This window comes from Sceloporus occidentalis, unplaced genomic scaffold, assembly GCF_023333645.1.
Source record: "Sceloporus occidentalis isolate IW3139 unplaced genomic scaffold, rSceOcc1.0.p SCAF_3, whole genome shotgun sequence".
NCBI classification, from domain to species: Eukaryota; Metazoa; Chordata; class Lepidosauria; order Squamata; family Phrynosomatidae; genus Sceloporus; species Sceloporus occidentalis.
The window spans coordinates 120,247,823-120,267,550 of record NW_028316983.1 but is presented as its reverse complement, the minus strand read 5'-3'; the positions used below and the strand labels follow the sequence as shown (position 1 = coordinate 120,267,550).

Genomic DNA, 19,728 nt, shown 5'->3' with positions numbered 1-19,728 from the left:
TTCAGGAGACCAAAAAATGTCCCCACTGGCTGGGCCAGTTGAACCAGTAAACCTCAATGTTTCCTTCCTTGCAGGGCAATGGGTAGGTTAAAATGTGGCAGTGGAGATGAAGTAGGAAACTATGCAAGAAGACTGGCACTGGTGGGAGCCTCATCCTAGGTGTTGCATTGCCACTTCATTCTTCCATTCCATTCCTCCTTCCCCCATGACAGGCCCAGAAGGCAGGAAAGGAAGAGAAACCAGGAGAGAGGCCTTGTGTTGTGTGATGATTGTGTTGGTGGCTTGACTGTAGCGCTGGGCAGCATGGTGGAACTTTGCTTCCAAACAATCTCCAGAGAGTAAAGGGAAGCCCCTTTATTCTCTGGGTCTGCTTCAAAGCTCCTTTCAGACCAGCCCCTGGCAGGTGAGGGGGGGGGGGGAGAGAAGGGGAAAAAGAGCTCTTAGTACTGAGGTTGAAACATAATGGTAGAAAAAGTGCAATGATTAATATGTTGAATTTGCATAATCAGAATGAAAATTAATAATATGAATAATTAAAATTATTTGCATAATATGCAAATTAGATGCCCAGATATGAGGGACTGGAATATGGCAACCCTATATGTATGCAGTTTTTACTCTGCTTCTACTCTCACCTTGCCTTGCTCTGTGGCCATACTTTGAATTACAGCATTCTCCCTGATAATCTCTAGTACCAAAAGTGAACTGGATAGGGATGAAAATGCAGTTCAAAGTATCAATTTCTTTTTTGTTTGTTTGTTTCAAAGTGAGCCTTGGGGCTTCCTGCTGTCTCACTTGGAGATGCTTCAAGAACAGCAAGAAAAGGTTTGGAAGTGAGTGTATCCTCCTTCCTTCCTTCTTGAAAATAATTGGGGGAGGACAACCAGATTAGCAGCAGCAGAAAAAGGAAATAATTACTTGGTCAGGAATCATCAGAGGATTCCTTAAGAAGGAAAAGAAATGGGAAAGATCATACTATACTTTTAGAGTTTCCACTAGTATTTCACCCTTCCCCCCTTCTTTTAATTTTTTGAAATGATTTTCTGCATAGAGGAAACCATGGAACAGTGTATAGGGAAGCACTGATTAATTACACAAGTGAGAGTATGCCTCATCCACAATAAATACTTCACTTGGAAGAGCTCTCTTTGGAGTCTTTTCCCCCCAGACAAATTGAAAACTAAAACACCTATCCTCCTTCCAGACAAATCCTGCGTGTGTTTACTTGAAAATGAGCTATCACTTGATCTGAATTGCTGGTATCTTAAGAAAAATATGTTTTTGTTTTATTTCATTTTCCAGTGTCAGAACAAAGGTGATAATTTCTTGGATACTAAAGTTTAATCTTAGTTTCATCTGCAGTCTTATTCATGCTTATCTGATAATCATTCCAACTGATTTGTAGGGGGACTTACACCGCTTTAAATGGGAAAACATGAAGGGAATTGGGTTGCCCAATCAATTACAATAATGTTTACTTAGTAATGTGCCTCATACTAAATCTAAGAGCAAAGCAGATGAGTGAATTTGCTCTGCTGCAAGGGTTTAGTTTCCACAGGAAAAAGGGCAGAACAGAAACAGGGACTTGATACTCCACTTTCTAAAATAATACAACCCGGGTGCTGGGAACAAACAATAGGCTAGTGCAGAGATAGGCAACCTTTATGAGCCGGGGGCCGGGTTGCTGTCCCTCAGACAACTGGGGGGCCGAAGCCAAAAAAAAATAATTAAATATTTTTTTAAAAAAAATTAATTAAATAAATAAACCAGGACAAATGTAGGGCAAAATTTTCAAATGGAGGACACTTTTTAAAAAATGGAGGACACGCAAAAAAAATTGCTGATCTTTAATTTTTTTTAAATATAAATGCATGTTTCGGAGGCTTCTATAGACAATTGCCCCCCTTGCCTGCCGCTTGCCCCCCCTTGCCCGCCTCCTCCTGGAAGGCCAAAGGCCCCATGCCCTCACGTGAGAGTCCAAAGGCTCTGGCGGCAATCGGTGGCAGGACCGGGCTGGGGCCGGTCCCAAGGCCTTGCTGGGCCACATCCGGCCCACGGGCCGCAGGTTGCCTACCGCTGGGCTAGTGCTTCCATGCCCTGTTTAGAAACTTCTAGAGCTAGAGTTGGCTGGTTCTTACTGGAGAAAAACCAATGTTAGACTAGGTCATTTTGTGGTGGCATCCACTGTGGACCTCCAGATTGTGGGTTTTTTTTTGGCGGGGGGGGGGGAGGTATATAGTTCCCAGCAGACCTAGTCAGCATTGCCAATGATGATTCTGGGAGATGCAATACCCATTTGGAAGACCTGGTGTTCATTACTGGGGTAAATGGACACTTGGTATGACTGAACAGTCCTCTACTTCATGGCACCCAATAATGCAGTGTATTGACAAGTACCATGCAGTGTCTTTTAATACAACCAGAACACTTATAAAAACCTCCAGCCAACACTAAGCACTTGAATGCTACTGACTTCAATTAGAGATTTACATTTGTACCAACACTTACATTACAATCAATGGGACTTAAAACACCTCCTACTGGCTGAGTTGTGCCCTTATCCCCCTCCACCCAGTACACAAAATATGGTGGCCTCTTAAAAGAATCTGTTGTTGAATGGGACTCCCTGCAGGTCTCAATGGAAAGGAATCCAAAAAATCTGGTTGCTAAATACAGTGTCCCTCTTCATTTGCGGGTTTAACATTTGTGGATTTGATTTATGGTTAGTTTAATCGCAGAGGGGGCAAGGAGGAACAAAAGCAAACTAAAGAGAGAGAAAGTGGGCTCTCTTCCTCCATGTGTGCCTTTGGCCAGGGGAGAAAGAGGAAGGGAGGATGAATAGTCAGGCAGAGAAAGAGACAAAGAAAGAGGGAGGGGGAAATAGAAGAAGCAGCGAAGGCTAGTGGGCACAAAAGAAGGCAGTGAGGGAGAGTGGGTGAGTAAAGGAAGAGGCAAGGAAGGTTAGCAGGCATGAAGAAGATACAACAAGAGAGGGATAAAGGAAGAGGCAGCAAAAGGTAGCAGGCATGGAAAAAGAGGCAGCAAAGAAGCAGTGTTGCCAATCACCCTTGAAGATATTCCCTGCCATCCCTGGATTGGTTCCCCAGAATCCCACCAAATTCCCTGGAAGGGGGTGGACATCTGGGTTGGGGTGGGACCTCTGGGTCGGAGGCCCATAAGGCACTATGGGAAGGCCTAAAGGGAGCAGGACTTCCAGGACGGGGGATATGTTTGGGCGGGAAAGGTATGTTTGGGTGGGAATGGGAGGTATTTTGTGCGGGAAGGTTGAATTCCCTGGAATCTCCCCAGAAATTTGACAAACAAGGAAATTAAATGGAAAGGTTTTTAATTCTCTTGTTTCTGGGGAATTCCCTGGAAATTGGCAACCCTGAAAAGGAGGGCCAAGGGAAGAGGCAGGGACAGACGCACCCCTCATCTCCTCTCACCATCCCCAAGAGGATCCTCCTGAGGAAGGAGGGTGCTGCGGATATTCACCATTTTTCCACTTTTGCAGGGCTCCTGCACCCCTAACCACTGAGAATGTGGAGGATAAATTGTATTAAGACCACACTATGGCTACATAGAATAGTTAGGTATAAAAGGAGTAAGAAACCTCTGCCTTGACTGTTAGTTTAAATGGGTGTGAAGCTCTTCTAAAGATTCCCATCTCATAAACAGCTGCCAGGCTCATAGCAGAACTGGGCATCTTGCTGCTGTTGGGGACCCAGTCAAAAGGCTCTAACTGGACATGAAAACAGGCAGCAGAGGTGGAAGCTGTACTTCAGAAGGCCGACAAAGCAGACACTAAAGATAAATCCTCCCAGGGCAGAACGTCCTTGCTGGTGGAATTAAGGAAAACCTGTTTCATGCTCCTTTGTAGCACAAACCCAACCATGAAATCTCTGCAAACAGCAGCTTTCAGAAGAGGTTAAGAAGAGAATGGAAAATGTTTTCACCTTTGATCCCTGCTTTCTTCGTCTTTGACTCTAGCAATAGGCTGCAAATCTATGCATGCTTGGAAGAAAGCATTATTGAACTCAGGCCTCTTGGCCTGAAAGTAGATTTCTTTAGAATGTCTCAGAGCATGCAGTACTAATAGGTTCTGTAGGTTTTCCAGGCTATGTGGCCGTGCTCAGGAAGAATTTATCCCTTACATTTCGCTTGCATCTGTGGCTGGCATCTTCAGAGGGTGGTGGCATGGAAGTGTGGTGTGTGTGTTTATATGAAAGTAAACAATGTTTGGCTACCAGTCTTGAAGAACATCAAAATCAAGACTCAATACATGCAAATGAACACCTTCTAGGATCAGGGGCTTTCCCTGTAGACAATGGATTTCACATCCATCTTGCATATCCTCCTACCCTGAGGCCTTGCCATTCAACAACAGACCAATACACAGATTAACATGTAAATCACTTCCTCCCAACCAAGGTTCACACTAACACACACACACATCCCCACACACACTTCCATGCCACCACCCTCTGAAGATGCCAGCCACACGTGCAGGTGAAATGTCAGCAATAAATTCTTCCAGAACATGGCCACATAGCCTGGAAAACCCACAGAAACTATGGGTGCTGGATGTGAAAGCCTTTGACTTCACAGTAGCAGTAATAAGGTTAGATATAGTCTGAGTGATACAGAGTCCCCATACAGACAGGACAAAATAAAGCTGCTTTGGGTCACTTTGGAGGTATGCTGTTTAAATGCTGCATGTATCCTAAGAGTCCAGAAGCCACGCCAAAGCCATGCTCCAGCATGGCTTTGGTGTAGCTTCCAGACTCTTAGGACGCACACATCATTTAAACAGCGTACCTCCAAAGTGACCTGAAGCAGTTTTATTTTGGCCTGTCTGTATGGACCCAAAGTTTCCTTCCTCCTCGTCTATTTATCTTGACCCCTCTGTGATGTAAACTGATGCTCTCAGGGATGCCTCTCTACCTCATCTCTTCCAGTTTAGTTTAGATTAGCACCCAGAGCAATTTTCCTATCTTAGAATGGAGTTCCTATACAAAACCTTTGGTTTGTTTCTCCAAGCCATTGGTGTCCTGAATCTCTAACTGCTACAGACACTTTCTAAGTTATGGAAGCACAAACTTTCATTACTTAAAGAGACCCATGAAATGATTAAGGTATATGTGATTAGTTTCGTACTTTGGCAGCCAATATGTGAGATGGTCTCGCAGAGTACCAAACTGATAATTTCCAAACTCACATAATGGACAAGCCTAGTAGGAGGCAAGCAGCAACCTTGTGTGTGCTTGTGCTCATGCATGCATGTGCTTCATTCAGGGCAACAGAATCATCATCACAATCTCTTGCCTAGCAGTGGCTTCATTAAGGGGTGTGAGGAGTGTGGACCACACTGGGTGACACCCAGTCATGCTTCTTTCTCAGCCAACACTTTCTAAGGGGAATGGCCCATGGTCTTAGATGTCTCTACACTAATACACAGAAGACTGAAAATAAACAAGATGAATTTGAACTCCTAAGCAAATATAATATAACAGGTATCTCTGAAACCTGGTGGGATGAATCTTATGATTGTAATGTAGCAATAGAGGGGTATAACATGTTTAATAGTAATAGACCAAACAAGAAAGGAGGAGGAACAGCATTATATGTCAAGACAGATTATAGGAGATCCATGACTTAAATCCTAGAAGCCAGGTTGAGAGCATTTGGGTAAAAATTAAAATGGGGGGGGGGGGGGAGAAACAACAGAGATGTCATTGTGGCGTACAGACCCCCAAGTCAGAGTGAGGATGTGTCAGGATTGGGGTAATCTTGTCATGATTTTTGTGCTGGGAGACCATGTTATGTATCATGTGTAGCCTATGTATGATCCAACTGTGATGTATCATATTATACTATGTATGGTTTCAGTTGGAAGTTATGTCATGATGCTTTCCTTAGATGCTTTTTCTTATATGACTATGCTGTGGGCTGAGAAGAGTATAAAGAAGGGTTTATATCATATGTGCTAACTGATATATGTTTGATAGAAACCTGGTCATCTGATGCTTTGTGTTGAACTTCTGATATGTTTGTTGACATGTGTATGCTTTTGATATATATAGTTATACATAGCTATAGATTTATGATGATACTGTTCCTATTAGTTGGTATGGTGTGTGGAAAGGTTGTATTACCTTTGGAGGGGGGGGATGAAGGTTTCTTATATATGTTAAACAAGCAGGTAAACAGTTGTTGTTAGTCCTATTTTATAAAAGGCTGATCATTGGATATATAGCTGGTTAACTGGCAAATGATTTTATATATTCTAATCATGGTAATAGTGCAGCTTATACAGGGACGTAGCCAGGATTTTAGGAAGGGGGGGTTCCAGACTAAGTGCCACCATTATAATGGGGCTTGGGTGCGGCGGCGCAGCAGCATGCACCATTCATTTTTCTAATGGAAGGGGGGGTCCGGACCCCAAGAACCCCCCCTTTGGCTACATCCCTGGCTTATACAACGCGGCCGCGCCATACGCGGCCTTGAGCATACGTGCTCAAGCCGCGGGGCATGCGCGGGGCAGAAGGGGCGGCGCGTCCCATTCAATTGAATGGGTGCGCGTGCCCATTGCGCCCCACGCGCTCCTGCACCGCTGCGCCGCCGCGCACGAGCTCCATTGTTTCCAATGGGGCTTGAGCATAGGCAGAATTCGCCTTACGCGGTGGGATCCGGAACGGATCCCCCGCGTAAGGCAAGGATGGACTGTAGTAACTTTAGGGAGAGGGCTTGAGAGGGCCATAGATGATGGCTCTCCTCTGTGTACTGCAGGTGTGCAGTGACAAAAGCAAACAAAAACTAGGTTCAAACAGTGGTGCCAATGTTGAACACTGTCTGAGGTGATTGACCTAACAGTAGCTCAAATACAGCAGGGTTCAGTATTGCAGTATTTGGCAACAAGGCACTGTCCAGCCTGAAATCAGGCACAAAGTTGATTTCTTCCAAAGTCTATGATGCTATGATTCTATGATAAGATTAGATAAAGTTAATCTGGCAAGGCTTGATTTTGAGAAACCCATGCTCACTAATGTTCAATCCCGGAATTCTTTTCTAAGTGCTTACTGATTATCTGTTTTATGATCTGCTCTAGAACCTGGTACTGATGTCAGGCTGACTGGGTAATTATTTGGGTCTTCTTTATGCCTCTTTTTGAAGATGGGGACAACATTTGCCCTCCTCCAGTCTGCTGGCATTTCTCATGTTCTCAAGGAATTCTTGAAGGTTATTACCAGTGGCTCTGAGATTACTTCTGTCCTGGGTGTAATTCATCTGACCCTGCAAATCTGAATTAATTTAGATTAGCCAGGTATTCCTCCACTGCCTTTTTACCTATTTTGTGCTGCATTTTCCCTACTTCATCATCGGCTCCATTTTCCCCAGGATGAACACCATTCTCCTTTCAAGAGAAGATTGAGGCAAAGAAGGTGTTGAGTAATTCTGCCTTTTCCCTGTCCGCTGTTAACATTTTTCCATCTTCTCCATGCAGTGGACCTACATTTTCCTCCTTCTTCTTTTTGCTATAGTCAGCTTTCCTTTCTCCCTACATATGCCGGCTATTTGTGTGAATTCCTCTTTGATGATATTCCCTTCCCCCCATTTTTGTACTTGCCCTTTTAAATCTTAGCTCAGTTGAAAGTTCTTTAGTCATCCATCCTAGTTTCTTAAGACACCTCCCATGTATTATTATTATTATTATTATTATTATTATTACATTTATGTATATAGCACCATAGGCTTTACATAGCGCTTTACAAAGGAGGAAAACAACAATCCAAAAATAAAAACAAAGCCTGCCTACAGCGCACAGTCTAAAACCACAAACAATAAAATTAATAAAATATTACCATAACAAGGTTAAAACAATACTATAAAATGTAAATTAATACAATTAATATGGACATAAAATCAAGATGAAAGTTGGAATTTTTGCTCATCATTGGAATTGTTTGAAATTATGCCTTCAATATATCTTCTGTGATTTTACTTCCTATCTCTTTTTATTCTTGCCTTGAGCTTAGGAGAGAAGGAAACAACTGCACAGATTTTTTATTTTATTTTAAAAAATTCATTTCTCATGCACCCCTTTGAAATCCCCTTTCTTGCTGTGAAACCATTTCTGTACCACAAAGTGTGACCCCTGAACCAGGAGTCAGCTGTTTGTCTTAAAAATGGCCTCTGAAAACTGACATTCCTTTCTCCTTCCCTTATAACCACATCCCCTCACTCCATTTTGTTTATTTAACTTATTCCCATATAGAGTCCAGCAAATCTCTGAGTTTAAGGGCTTCAGTCTCTTCAAACAGATGAGGTATCTCTATTGGGTGCTCAATGTACAAAACGGGAGGCCAGTCTGGATGCCTTCATCAGCTGCCCTTATTACGTATGGGTCCAAAATCTTTTAACCTTGGAATTTACTAGTTGCATCTTAAATATGAAATAAAATAAATACTTGCACTGACAATAGTTTCAAAGTTGTGACCTACAGTACAGGGTAACTGAGGAGCTAACAAAAAGGCAGTTTTCAAAAAGCCAAGAGAACTAGGCTTTTTAGATAAAGAAATGGCTGGGAAAGGTGAAATTCACTGGCATTATAAAAAGGTGCCTCATTTAACTAACTAGTTATTTATCCAACGTTCACTGGTTAATAGTGAAATTCTAACATAATTCAATCAATTAAGTTAAAAATAAATGTAAGTTGTCCTTTTATCTTAACTGAGTTTAATTAGTTCCTATCACTGGTCTCATTTTTATCAAGCAGCTGTTAAAACTCAAAGCCTTGTTTCCTTTGGTAGCTAAATTCCAACTGCCAAACTGTGTCTCTTCAGTCCTCCCCCAAGGCAGGTAGGGAGTACTCAGTAGTTAATAGCCACTAGCCATTAAAAGCTAACAGTGGTCATTTAAAGATAGAGCCATGTTTGTCTGTAGAATAGTATGTAGGGAGATCTTGTAGCACCTTTGAGACTAACTAAAGAAAGAAGTTGGCAGCATGAGCTTTTGTAGACTTAAGTAGACAGAGCATCTTCTGGCCATCAGCATCCATTTAAAAAAACATTTTCACCAGTAACTGCATAAAAATTCAAAGGGTGTGTGTGTGGTAGTGGTGAAACAATGGCCCCATACAGACAGGCCAAAATAAAGCTGCTTCGGGTCACTTTGGAGGTATGCTGTTTAAATGTTGCATGCGTCCTCAGACTCTGGGAGCCGCACCAAAGCCACGATCCAGTCCTAAGAACTGGAGCACAGCTTTGGCACAGATTCCAGACTCTTAGGATGCATACATCATTTAATCAGCCTAACTCCAAAGTGACCCGAAGCAGCTTTATTTTGGCAATCTGTATGGGGCCAATGAATTACTATATATAAAAAGTTTAGATCTTTCAAAAGCATGTTTAAACAGCCATGCATAACTCAGAAGCAATTACAATAGCTTTCCAGTTTGAAATTCTACAAGAAAAACAAATGCCCATGCCACTGGGGAGAAAGGTTTACCTGTGAGAGTGGTTCTGGTTGTGATGCCTGGACTCCGAGGCACCAGAACCTCATGGTACTGTTCGCCTGCCAGAGTGCTGTACACTACCTTGAAGGTCGCCACCTCTGCCTCACTGTTATCCCATTCAAGCTCTAGGCGGTCTGATGTCCGAGAGACAACATGCAAGTTCTTGGGAGCATCGATTTCTAGGTTAAAAATAGGGAAACAGACAGTGACCATGATTCTCTTTCTTTCTTTCTACAACTGCAATCCAGATACTCTCCTAAATCATGAACAGCCTTGCCAAGTGCAACATAAATATGGCATTTTCAAATTTACTGTATTGCTGTATGTTTGGAGAAAAGTGCTATGCAGGTGGGTCTTGCTATCATGTATTCCTGTGCAACTCCAGGCAGAGAATTTAAATCAATAATTCTTGCACTAAGCCAAGTAACTTTATTCATTAAGCAATACTAATGATAACCCTTATCATTTATGTAATACATTAAAGTATGCATGGATTTTATCTAATTAGGATAGTAGGAAATATTGTTCAGTGAGACATCCAGTTTATATACATATAACTTCCAGGTTTGAGAGTATAACAAATCAGCCATATTCCCTAATAAAGTTTTGGGTGGTTAATTGCTTTGGAATGAAATCAAGTGATGGAAAGCCAACTGATTAGATTTAAAGCTGAAGCATATTTGATTCGTAATTAAAGGTTACAATGCAGAAATTCCAAAATGTGGTTTAAAATAGGTATTCACATGTAGCTGCCTTATATTGAGACAGATCATTGGTCCATCTGGCAGCGGACTGTCTGATGTCCCCAACAGGGTGACCTCCAGGTTACACATCCATCACCCACAGCTGGTTCATCCACTGACCATGATGGCTAGGGATACTGGGATTTATAATCCAACAGTTGAGATGGCCTCACAGTTGAATGGGCTGGTTTACTGTGACTGGCAGTGCATCTCCATGGTTTCAGAAAAGAGAAAACATTCATAGTCTTACTGTGTGATAGCCTTTAAAATTTAGGAATTGAACCTTTCTACATGCAAAGTATATATTCCACCTTTAAACTGTGCTTTCCCTAAAACTAACGAGGTGCTTTGTATGAAGTTGCCCTGCAGTGACTCGGCCTTTTGATTCCTCTGCCTCAATCCTGCTTGCTGTAACTGGCAGATGCTCAGCAGAGGTATTTTCCATCCAGTTACCTGAGTTCCCTTTTGGAACTGAGATACCAGGACTTTGAACATACAAAACATGTACTCTGCCACTGAACTCTGTCTCCAATTATGACATGAGGTAGCGAAACAAAGGATTTTTCATCCAAATGTACACTTTGTCAAAAAACAACAACAACAACCATGCACAGGTCACATTTAAATTCAACGCACTGCATAGTTTTTCAATTTGTGCACATTTTCACTACAGAACTAGCCAGACATCCCTAATTGAGACCTCAGTAGATGATATTCAGGGTCACTGACACTGCATGCTTCTATACAAAACAGAAGTGTAGTGCCAATAAAGAAAAAAGAGAAAGAACCAAAAGCAAGAGCAAAAAAGGAAAAGAGCAAAAACGAACAAAAGACAATGGGTTCAATGTTGATTCAAGATAAAATCCTCTGTTCATTAATTTGACAGTAAAACACATTGGACTTAGTGGGGCTTACCTTTGAGAATACCTGTATTGGACTGTGGTATAAAGTAGCTACACTTAGTTCCCACTGAAATTGATGAGACTTAAATCTTGACTAACTTGTCCCATTGATTTGTAATGAAACTAATTAGTTTGGCCAACCCGCATTACTGCTTGATAAATAAAGGTAGAGCTATTCTGTAGGGCTGATTCTGATTCAATGATTCTGATAAGGTGATCTAGGTTTCCTTGAAAATAGCTGAATTAGAATCAGTTCTGGGAAAGAATCTCAACTTGATGCATTTGTTAATACATTGCACTTTGTTTTGAGATCTTCTTCCCTTTATTTCTGGCCAAGTGCATTTCTACCATGGTAGTTCTGTAGGAATTTTATTTTATGTTTTTAAAATAACAACAGTCTTATGCTCTGTAAAACAAGAGTGACATATTTATCCTGCAACAGTTTTGCTTCTTTATTTGCTTTTTTAAAATTATAACATTTCATCAAAGTAACTCAGGGAATGAACGACTCAGCAAATCAATAACTGCACACACCCTTTACTCTTAAGTACAGTCAGCAAGATATTATCATACAGATAACTGAAAGCAATAGTATCCATCTGTAATCTTTATGACAGGCAATATCAAAGCCATAAAACAGCTCCAAAATCTGCTTTCTACTTTCCCCTTTATGGAACTGTAAATTAAACCCGTTAACTGTCTATAGTGTTTGATCTATTTAAATTTTCCTAAGTACCCATATGTGATACTAGAATGCAAAGTACATGTACTATTACTTGGATATACTCCTAGCTATTGCTAGAAATTTCTTCCTTGTGTCCTCAACTCAAAGTCCTTCCTAGCATAGGCAAAGGGCTCCCTCTGTCCAATATCTTATGTTCTCCCTGGGCACCTTATGAATTGGGTCCTTGTCCTTTTATTTCAGAAATACATAGATATTCTTAATAATAATGCTGCCAGTGTGATGCCCTCCAGTTCTTTGTAGATGAGGGGAGGTATGGAAGAATGATTATGCAGCAGGTATAAAAAGAGTAACATGCATCCAGCATGATGTCTACTATCTGAAAGACACCTAAATCCAATTCAGAGTACTGGCTTGGTTGGTTTCTGCATCTCATGGGTGAGCAACACATGGTCCATGGGCCACATGCAGTACCTCTAAACATGTTTGCTGTCCCTGCCAGTCAACTCTCATAGTGCGGCAGTAAAAGAAGAAGAGTGTATTCTTTGGAAAGTTATCTGTACCCCCAGAAGCCTCCAGGAAGCACATTCTAAAACAAGCTGTGGACTTTCTGTGTGCTTTGTTTCCCCCCCAACCAAAAATGGGGAAAATCCAATCCTACCTACTGTTGCACTGTCAGTAGATAGGACTGGCTTTTGGTAAGGGAAGGGATGCATCCTGCAGCAAGTTCTCCAGGATATCAGACAGCAATCTCTCCCAGGCTCTGCTTGTGAGAGAGGCATTTGCAAGGCCTGCTTGCAGGTAAAAGCCACAAACCACCACCGAACTTTGCTGTTCAGCTGTGAGGGGGCTCTGCCTGCAAGAGAGGTATTTCCAAGGCCTGCTCAATCTGGGATATGGGAATGAGTATGTTTGAATGTTTGTTTATTAGAGTGGTAGTAAACTGAGATAGGAACACCTAAATGAAGTTTACCCTCCCACTCCTCACAAGTTGAAACTTCTAGCCATAAGATCTGAACTATGCTGGTAGCTTAAGTCACACGAGTTACAAGAAGACAGCCTATATCTATTACTGTCTAGATTAGCTGGCCTTCATCTCTAGTATTCAGATTGAGAATTTAACCGCAAATGAAGCCTCAACAGATCCTTTTACTCATGACATCTGTTATTATAGCTACCATGGATCATGAGGAGATTATGAACGGGAGGGAAACAATTGTCGAAACTGAGGGGAACCACTTGATTGTGAACTCTGGTTATAACACACCCATTGGAGTAGTGTGGGGCAATGGGAGATACAGCGTTAGCAGGGTGAGCATGAAGTATAAAGGAAGACAAGATCGATACTTAATACCTATCCCGTCTTCCACTTACCATGTTAACCCAAAGAACTGAGGGTCATCCCAGTCATACCACAAACCCTCAACTTCCTCCTTTGTAATGCCAGGTCAGTGAGGAACAAAGCCCACATAATTTATGATCTTCTGGAAGATGAAAAGGCCAACCTGGCCTGTATCACAGAAACCTGGCTGGGGGCTGAGAGTAACGCAGTCTGGGCCCAGGCCCTCCCAGCCGGTTATACTGTCAAGGAGCAGGTTAGGGAAAGTGGGCGAGGGGGAGGGATTGCCTTAGTCCATAAAAACATCCACTCCCTGACTAGAAAACCTGTCTTCAAAATAAGCCACATCGAGTGTATTTACCTGAGCCTGAAACCTAAGGACAGTGTGGGGATTCTGTTGGTCTACTGTCCACCCCGTAGCCTAACAGACTCCCTGACCAAGCTAACGTAGCTGGTTTCGGAGGTGGCGCTGGAGTCCCCCAAACGGCTCAACAGATCTATCAGGTGCCGCTCGGGAGTTCATGGCTTCCATGACAGCCATGGGCCTGTCCCCCATGACAGCCATGGGCCTGTCCCAAGTAGTCTTGGGTCCGACACATAGTGCTGGTAATACATTCGATGTGGTTTTTAGTACGGAGCAGGAACAGCTGTGGGCAGAGGTAACTCAAACCTCTGCTCTGTCATGGACGGACCATTTTCTGGTCAAAGTGGGACTGAAGGCGACTACCTAGATCCCCCTCGAGGGTGGAGGACCTATCAAGATGGTCCGTCCTCGAAAGCTAATGAAACCCAAAAGGTTCCAAAAAGCTCTAGAGGGGCTTATGATTGGGACTGACGGCGACTCTGTCGATGCCTTGGTTGATACCTGGAACAACATTACCAAGGCTATAGACAGTATCGCTCCCGAGCGTCCTTTCCGACCCGCTTCAAATAAAAAAATCTTGGTATATGGAAGACCTTTGAAGGATGAAGCAGGCTGTGCAACGACTAGAGTGCCACTGGCAGAAACATCAGCGCTTATCCGACAAGACACTCCTTGAGAACTTATTGAAGTCTTTCGGAGTGGTGATAGGTGCAGCAAAGAATTCCTCCTATGCTGCTCGTATCGTGTCTGCAGAGTCTTGTCCAGCAGAGCTGTTCAGGGTGGTTAGAGAGCTGATCCAACCACCTCCTCCCTGAACCCTTTGTTGCAACCAACTAAAGCCTGATGTGACGCTTTTAATGACTTCTTTGCAGACAAAATCTCTCAGATAAAGGCTGATCTTGACGCCAGCATTACCACAGAAACAGTAAGAGTGGTGTCCAGAGACTCCGTGGACCATGTTAGACTGGATCACCTTGAGTTTGCAAGTACCGATGAAGTGGACAAGCTCCTTGGAAGTTGTAAGGAGGATGACATGTGCTCTCAATCCCTGACCATCGTGGCTGACCGTCCAGGGAGGGAATGCTATGATTACATTATTGCAATCTATAATCAATGCATCCTTTAATGAGGATGCGACGGCCAGAAGTGCTTGGTACCAACTTCCGCTGATACGCCAACTGCGACCCTACCTCAACCGAAAGGACCTTGAAGCTGTAGTACATGCTCAGTTAATCTCTCGTCTTGATTTCTGTAATGCGCCCTACATGGGGCTACCCTTGTATTAAGTTCGGAAGCTCCAACTAGTGCAAAATGCGGCAGCCAGGTTGGTCACGAGCTCTTTGAGATTTGACCGTATAACACCTATTTTGAAAGATCTACACTGGCTCCCAATCAACTTCTGGGCACAGTGCAAGGTGTTGGTTATCACCTTTAAATCCCTATATGGGTTGGGCCCGGGTTACTTATGGGAACGCATCTCCCTATACAATCTGTCCCGCACTCTTAGAACAAATGGGAAGAATCTGCTGGAGGTACCAGCATCTAAACATGTCTCTATTTTCCAAAAAGCATTCAGCATAGCTGCCCCTAGACTATGGAACGGACTCCCAGAGGAGACTCGCCTTATTATATCCTTGGAAATTTTCAAGAAGGCGGTAAAGACAGAGCTCTTTCGTCGCGCATATCCTCCTGACCTCCTATGAAGACTATTGGTATGGAATGAGAGCACCTGACCCTGTGATTGATTGATGTTTCATGTTTTAGCTGTGGCTTTAATTATGTGGTAACTAATGTTGTAATATTGTAATTGTTTTTAACTCTGTTGTGATCCCACCTCGATCCATTGGGAGAGGCAGGAAGGTATCAATAAAATTATTATTATTATTCTTTTCAGTGGAAATGTTAGAACCATAACCTTCTGAAAACTAAGCAAATGTTACATAACCATGCTATGGACTTCCCCTCTGTTAGGAATCTTCATATGCAAGGCATTTGTGTATGAATGTACTTTTGGTTGTGGACAAGAAGTGCTCTACTAACACACTTTTGTCTTGGACATACCTGTTACAAAGTGGGTGACCGCAGCATCACTTTCATTGGTCCCACGGACAGCAGCAATAGAGACTTCATATTTTGAGCCCGGTCGTAGGGCCTGCATAGAATACTGACTCAGGGGAGGCTGTAGCCGGAAGGTGGTCTTTCCTCCTTCCTCATTCTCTAGGCCATACTTCAGAAGAATGTAGTCAACTTTAGCCCGAGGTGGAGTCCATTCAACAAAGGCCACTGTGTCTGAGACATCTCGCACCAATATCTGGGTAGGCCCATCAATTACTAAACATGATAAATCCATAGAGAAATGGAGGGGGTGGGGGAGAAACAAATTACAAGAAAAACAGATGAAGATGAAGAACAGCTTTAATAATAATAATAATAATAATAATAATAATAATTTTTATTTATATATCCTGCCTCTCCCTATGGATCGAGGCGGGAGAACAGCACATATATAAATTTGCACATAGTTAAAATACATTCTTATTATACAAAACAAAATTTAAAAACACATTAAAATACCTGTACATGTGCAATATCAAATTCTGGTTTATCATCAAGTTCCAAGTGGAGTATCGTCTTAAGCTGTTAAAGCAGGTCTGGGGGGTAGGCTCGCCAGAAGAGATCTGTCTTGATTGCCTTCTTAAAGGCATCTAAGGTAGTAAGGAGATGGATCTCCTCCGGCAAGCCATTCCACAATCTGGGAGCCATCACAGTGAATGCCCTATGGGAAGTAGATCTTAATCTAGTCTTTGGGCAGTCCAATAGGTTCTTCCCTGTAGTTCTGAAAGTGCGGGGCGGATTGTGTAGGGAGAGGCATTCCTTCAAGTAACTCGGGCCCAAGCCATATAGGGCTTTAAAGGTAATGACCAACACTTTGTACTGCACCCGGAAACTAATCGGCAGCCAGTGAAGAGATCTTAAAATTGGTGTTATATGGTCAGTCCTAGGTGTACCGGTGACCAGTCTGGCTGCTGCATTTTGTACTAATTGAAGTTTCCGAACTTGATACAAAGGTAGTCCCATGTAGAGTGCATTACAGAAGTCTAAACGAGAGATTACCAGTGCAAGTACCACTGCTTCAAGGTCCAGGTAGGGATGCAGTTGACATATCAACCGAAGTTGGTACCAAGCACTTCTGGCCATCACATCTACTTGAGATGATAATTGTAGTGATGGATCGAGAAGAACCCCCAGACTGCGCACTTTGTCCTTTAGGGGAAGTGTGACCCTGTCCATGACTGGTTGACAAAAACCAGGGGAATAATAATTTGCATATTGAAATATGTTATTAGAACAAATATTGCTGTTAAGTGAGATGTACAAATGGGTTGTACACTAAACTTTTAATTTCAGACTAGCTTACACAAGACTTTCTGTATCTATCAACCAGTTTACCACCAGGAATCTGCCAGGAAGGTTTTTTCTTCCAAAAGAAGAAAGTCCAAATTTGACCGAAAGCAGTTTGGGACATTTGTCCACATCAGCAGAAGAATATTTTGGACAGAAATCAAAACCTCTGGATTACAGCAATGTTTTTAAAATACACCAAGCATGTAAAGGAGAAGAAGAGTCTGTGTGGTATAGTGGTTTGAGCAGAGACTACAGTTCTAGACAACAGGGTTTGAATCCCTACTTGGTCATGGAAATCCCCACTTGGTCATGGAAAGAATATAACTTGCCCAAGTTATATTCTTTCAGCCTCAGAAATTTTGCCAAGGAAATCCTGTGATAGGGTCACCTTAGGGCAGGGATGTAGCTAGGATTTTAGGAAGGGGGGGTCCAGACTAAGTGCCACCATTACAATGGGGCTTGGGTGCAGCGGCACAGCAGCACACACCATTCATTTTTCTAATGGAAAGGGGGGTCTGGACCCCAAGAACCCCCCCCCCCTTGGCTACATCCCTGCTTAGAGTTGCCACAAGTTGGAAATGACTTGTAGGCACACAGGAGGAGGAGGAGGAGGGGGAATACTTTTTAATCACTTGTGTCAAACTAACATGACATTACTGTTCTTGCCATCTATCTAATCTTAGGCTTACTTCCTGCATAGGGAGCAAGTGGCTATCAATGTAGCAGGTTTTGCCCTGCCTCCATTTCAATTTCTTTTTTGTAGTAGTGACAAAGAATTTATGAGTTTCAGCAATTCTTCTCATATTTGATATGGGGGGGGGGGGTGAATAAAAAAATGTTAATCACTGTGAGATTTTTATTTTCGTATGTTGAGATTATTGTGAAAATCCCAGCGATCCCGCCATGTAACCCATCATACTTTGTGCAAAATATTGCATTATGTGTAGAGAAACATTTTGCATTTTTTTAAAAAAAGGTATCACAGTGAGAAAATCATAACCTTGTCCAGGACGGAGAAAAACTTGCACAATTTTTCATTCCTGTGTGTAACAACAGAGTAAGACATTGTTTATCCCTATAAAGAGTTACAGCCTAAATTGTTTTAGCACATATACTAACTATTCTAGCATTGTAAGTTCCACTTTGTTAATGGCGCGTAAAAATCTTTTTACTCCATATGCCCGGTATGTTTTTTGTTGCTAAAAATGCAATACAAATATATATTTCTGAAAAAATAGTAGAGGAAATCAGAGGACTGCCAAGGAGGGGGCCGGGGCGTGGTGGCGCTTCATAGTTTGCTTGCTATTACTTAACATTTGTTAGAGCAAATGTGTTAAAAATTGCAAAAAATGGCAAAAAATAAAGATCCATGGGACTACAGACTAGTCGTCTTAACCTCAATACCAGCAAAAATATTAGAATGTTATTATAAATGGATCTCTTTGAAAATAGCTAAATGACAATGCAGTAATTAGTAGGAACCATTATGAGTTTGTCAAGAACAATTGCTGCTAAACTAATTTCTGTTTCTTTTCTCTTCAGGTTTACTGGGTGCTGTGGATGTCACTTATCTGGATTTCAGCAAAGCATTTAATAAGTTCCTCCATACTGTTTTCATAAGCAAACTGATTAAATATGGAATACAGTCACTCTTCCTAACTTGCAGATCTGAGATCTGTGACCTTGAATATCTGCGGAGGGCAATCTCTCCTATTTTCAATAGCTCACGTGCCCAGTGCATGTGCCTGGGCCACGGGCACGAGCCTCCATTTTCATGGAACAGATCCCTGTGAAAACGGAAGGCTAACTGTAGATGGAAACACCATCAGATGGTGATCAGAGTCACTAGCAATGGCTGCACTTCAACCTGGAAGGAGGTCTCAAATGGAGTGCCTCAAGTTTCTGTCTGAGGACCATTACTTTTCAGCATAACAGATGGGCAGGAAAAAGCAGCTGGAACCTGCCTTTTCTAGAAGTAGGTTGAACCCCCACTGTCTGCGTCGGCTGCTCCCAAGGTGACCCAAATGCACATAGCTTGACCACACAGTGCAGCATCAAGACATGCTGCTGGGTAATTTTTTTTTGTTGCCTCCCCACCATCACACAAACACACCACCAGTGACTGCTGTCTAGATGTGATCCCATTGGATGCACATCTCTTTGATCAACCACACAGTCACACCTGTGATCCTTTACCAGTACGGGGCATCGGGGCATCGGTATGCCCAGTAAAACACCAGCAAAGAATAATCACACACCCTTCTATATGTCCACTTCATCTCCCTTCACCTCATGCCCCCTCTTGGACTGTCTGATTTGTGTATGTTGTACTTATATCCATTGGAGATGTCACACTTTCACTTTTTTGCATTGCCGCCCCAACCACTTGGGTATGGTGGCTCTGTCCTTTTAAAATGTGCACCTGCACCAGTGCATTTATATATAGCTTTAGGGTTAGGGTTTGGATAGATCGCTCTTTTAGAACAGCTCTGGCATTGGGGCGTTTATATGTAGCTGTGAAGATGACCATTTTCTGGGCTAAGATGGAAAATCCTGGGTTCTTTTTTGGTTTGGTTCTTAGCCCTGGGGCATAGCTTCAATCTGGTTTCTGCCCACATTGGAGGCATGTGTCATCTAAATGCCCCGCCTTCAAATTGGTTTGAAACCACTTTATTTGGCTTGTCTCTATCATCCCAGTGACTTTGATGATGGGTTATACTGGGAATCCTTCTCAAATATGAGGATGATACAAGACTGGGAAGGGGAACTCAAAGACGTG

At 42.6% G+C, this 19,728-nt stretch overlaps 1 protein-coding gene across 2 annotated transcripts in view; it reads right to left on the bottom strand.

Annotated features, from left to right (window-relative positions):
* The window catches only part of LOC149316638 (tenascin-R-like), a 539,652-nt gene that overhangs the window by 70,887 nt on the left and 449,037 nt on the right, over positions 1-19,728 (bottom strand). For both annotated transcript variants that reach the window (XM_089515968.1, XM_089515969.1), the window contains exons 8-9: positions 15,606-15,875; positions 9,508-9,693 (exon numbers count right to left, since the gene is read on the bottom strand). In XM_089515968.1, coding sequence (XP_089372094.1) covers positions 9,508-9,693; positions 15,606-15,875 — 456 coding nt within the window. The remainder of the gene's footprint in view (positions 1-9,507; positions 9,694-15,605; positions 15,876-19,728) is intronic.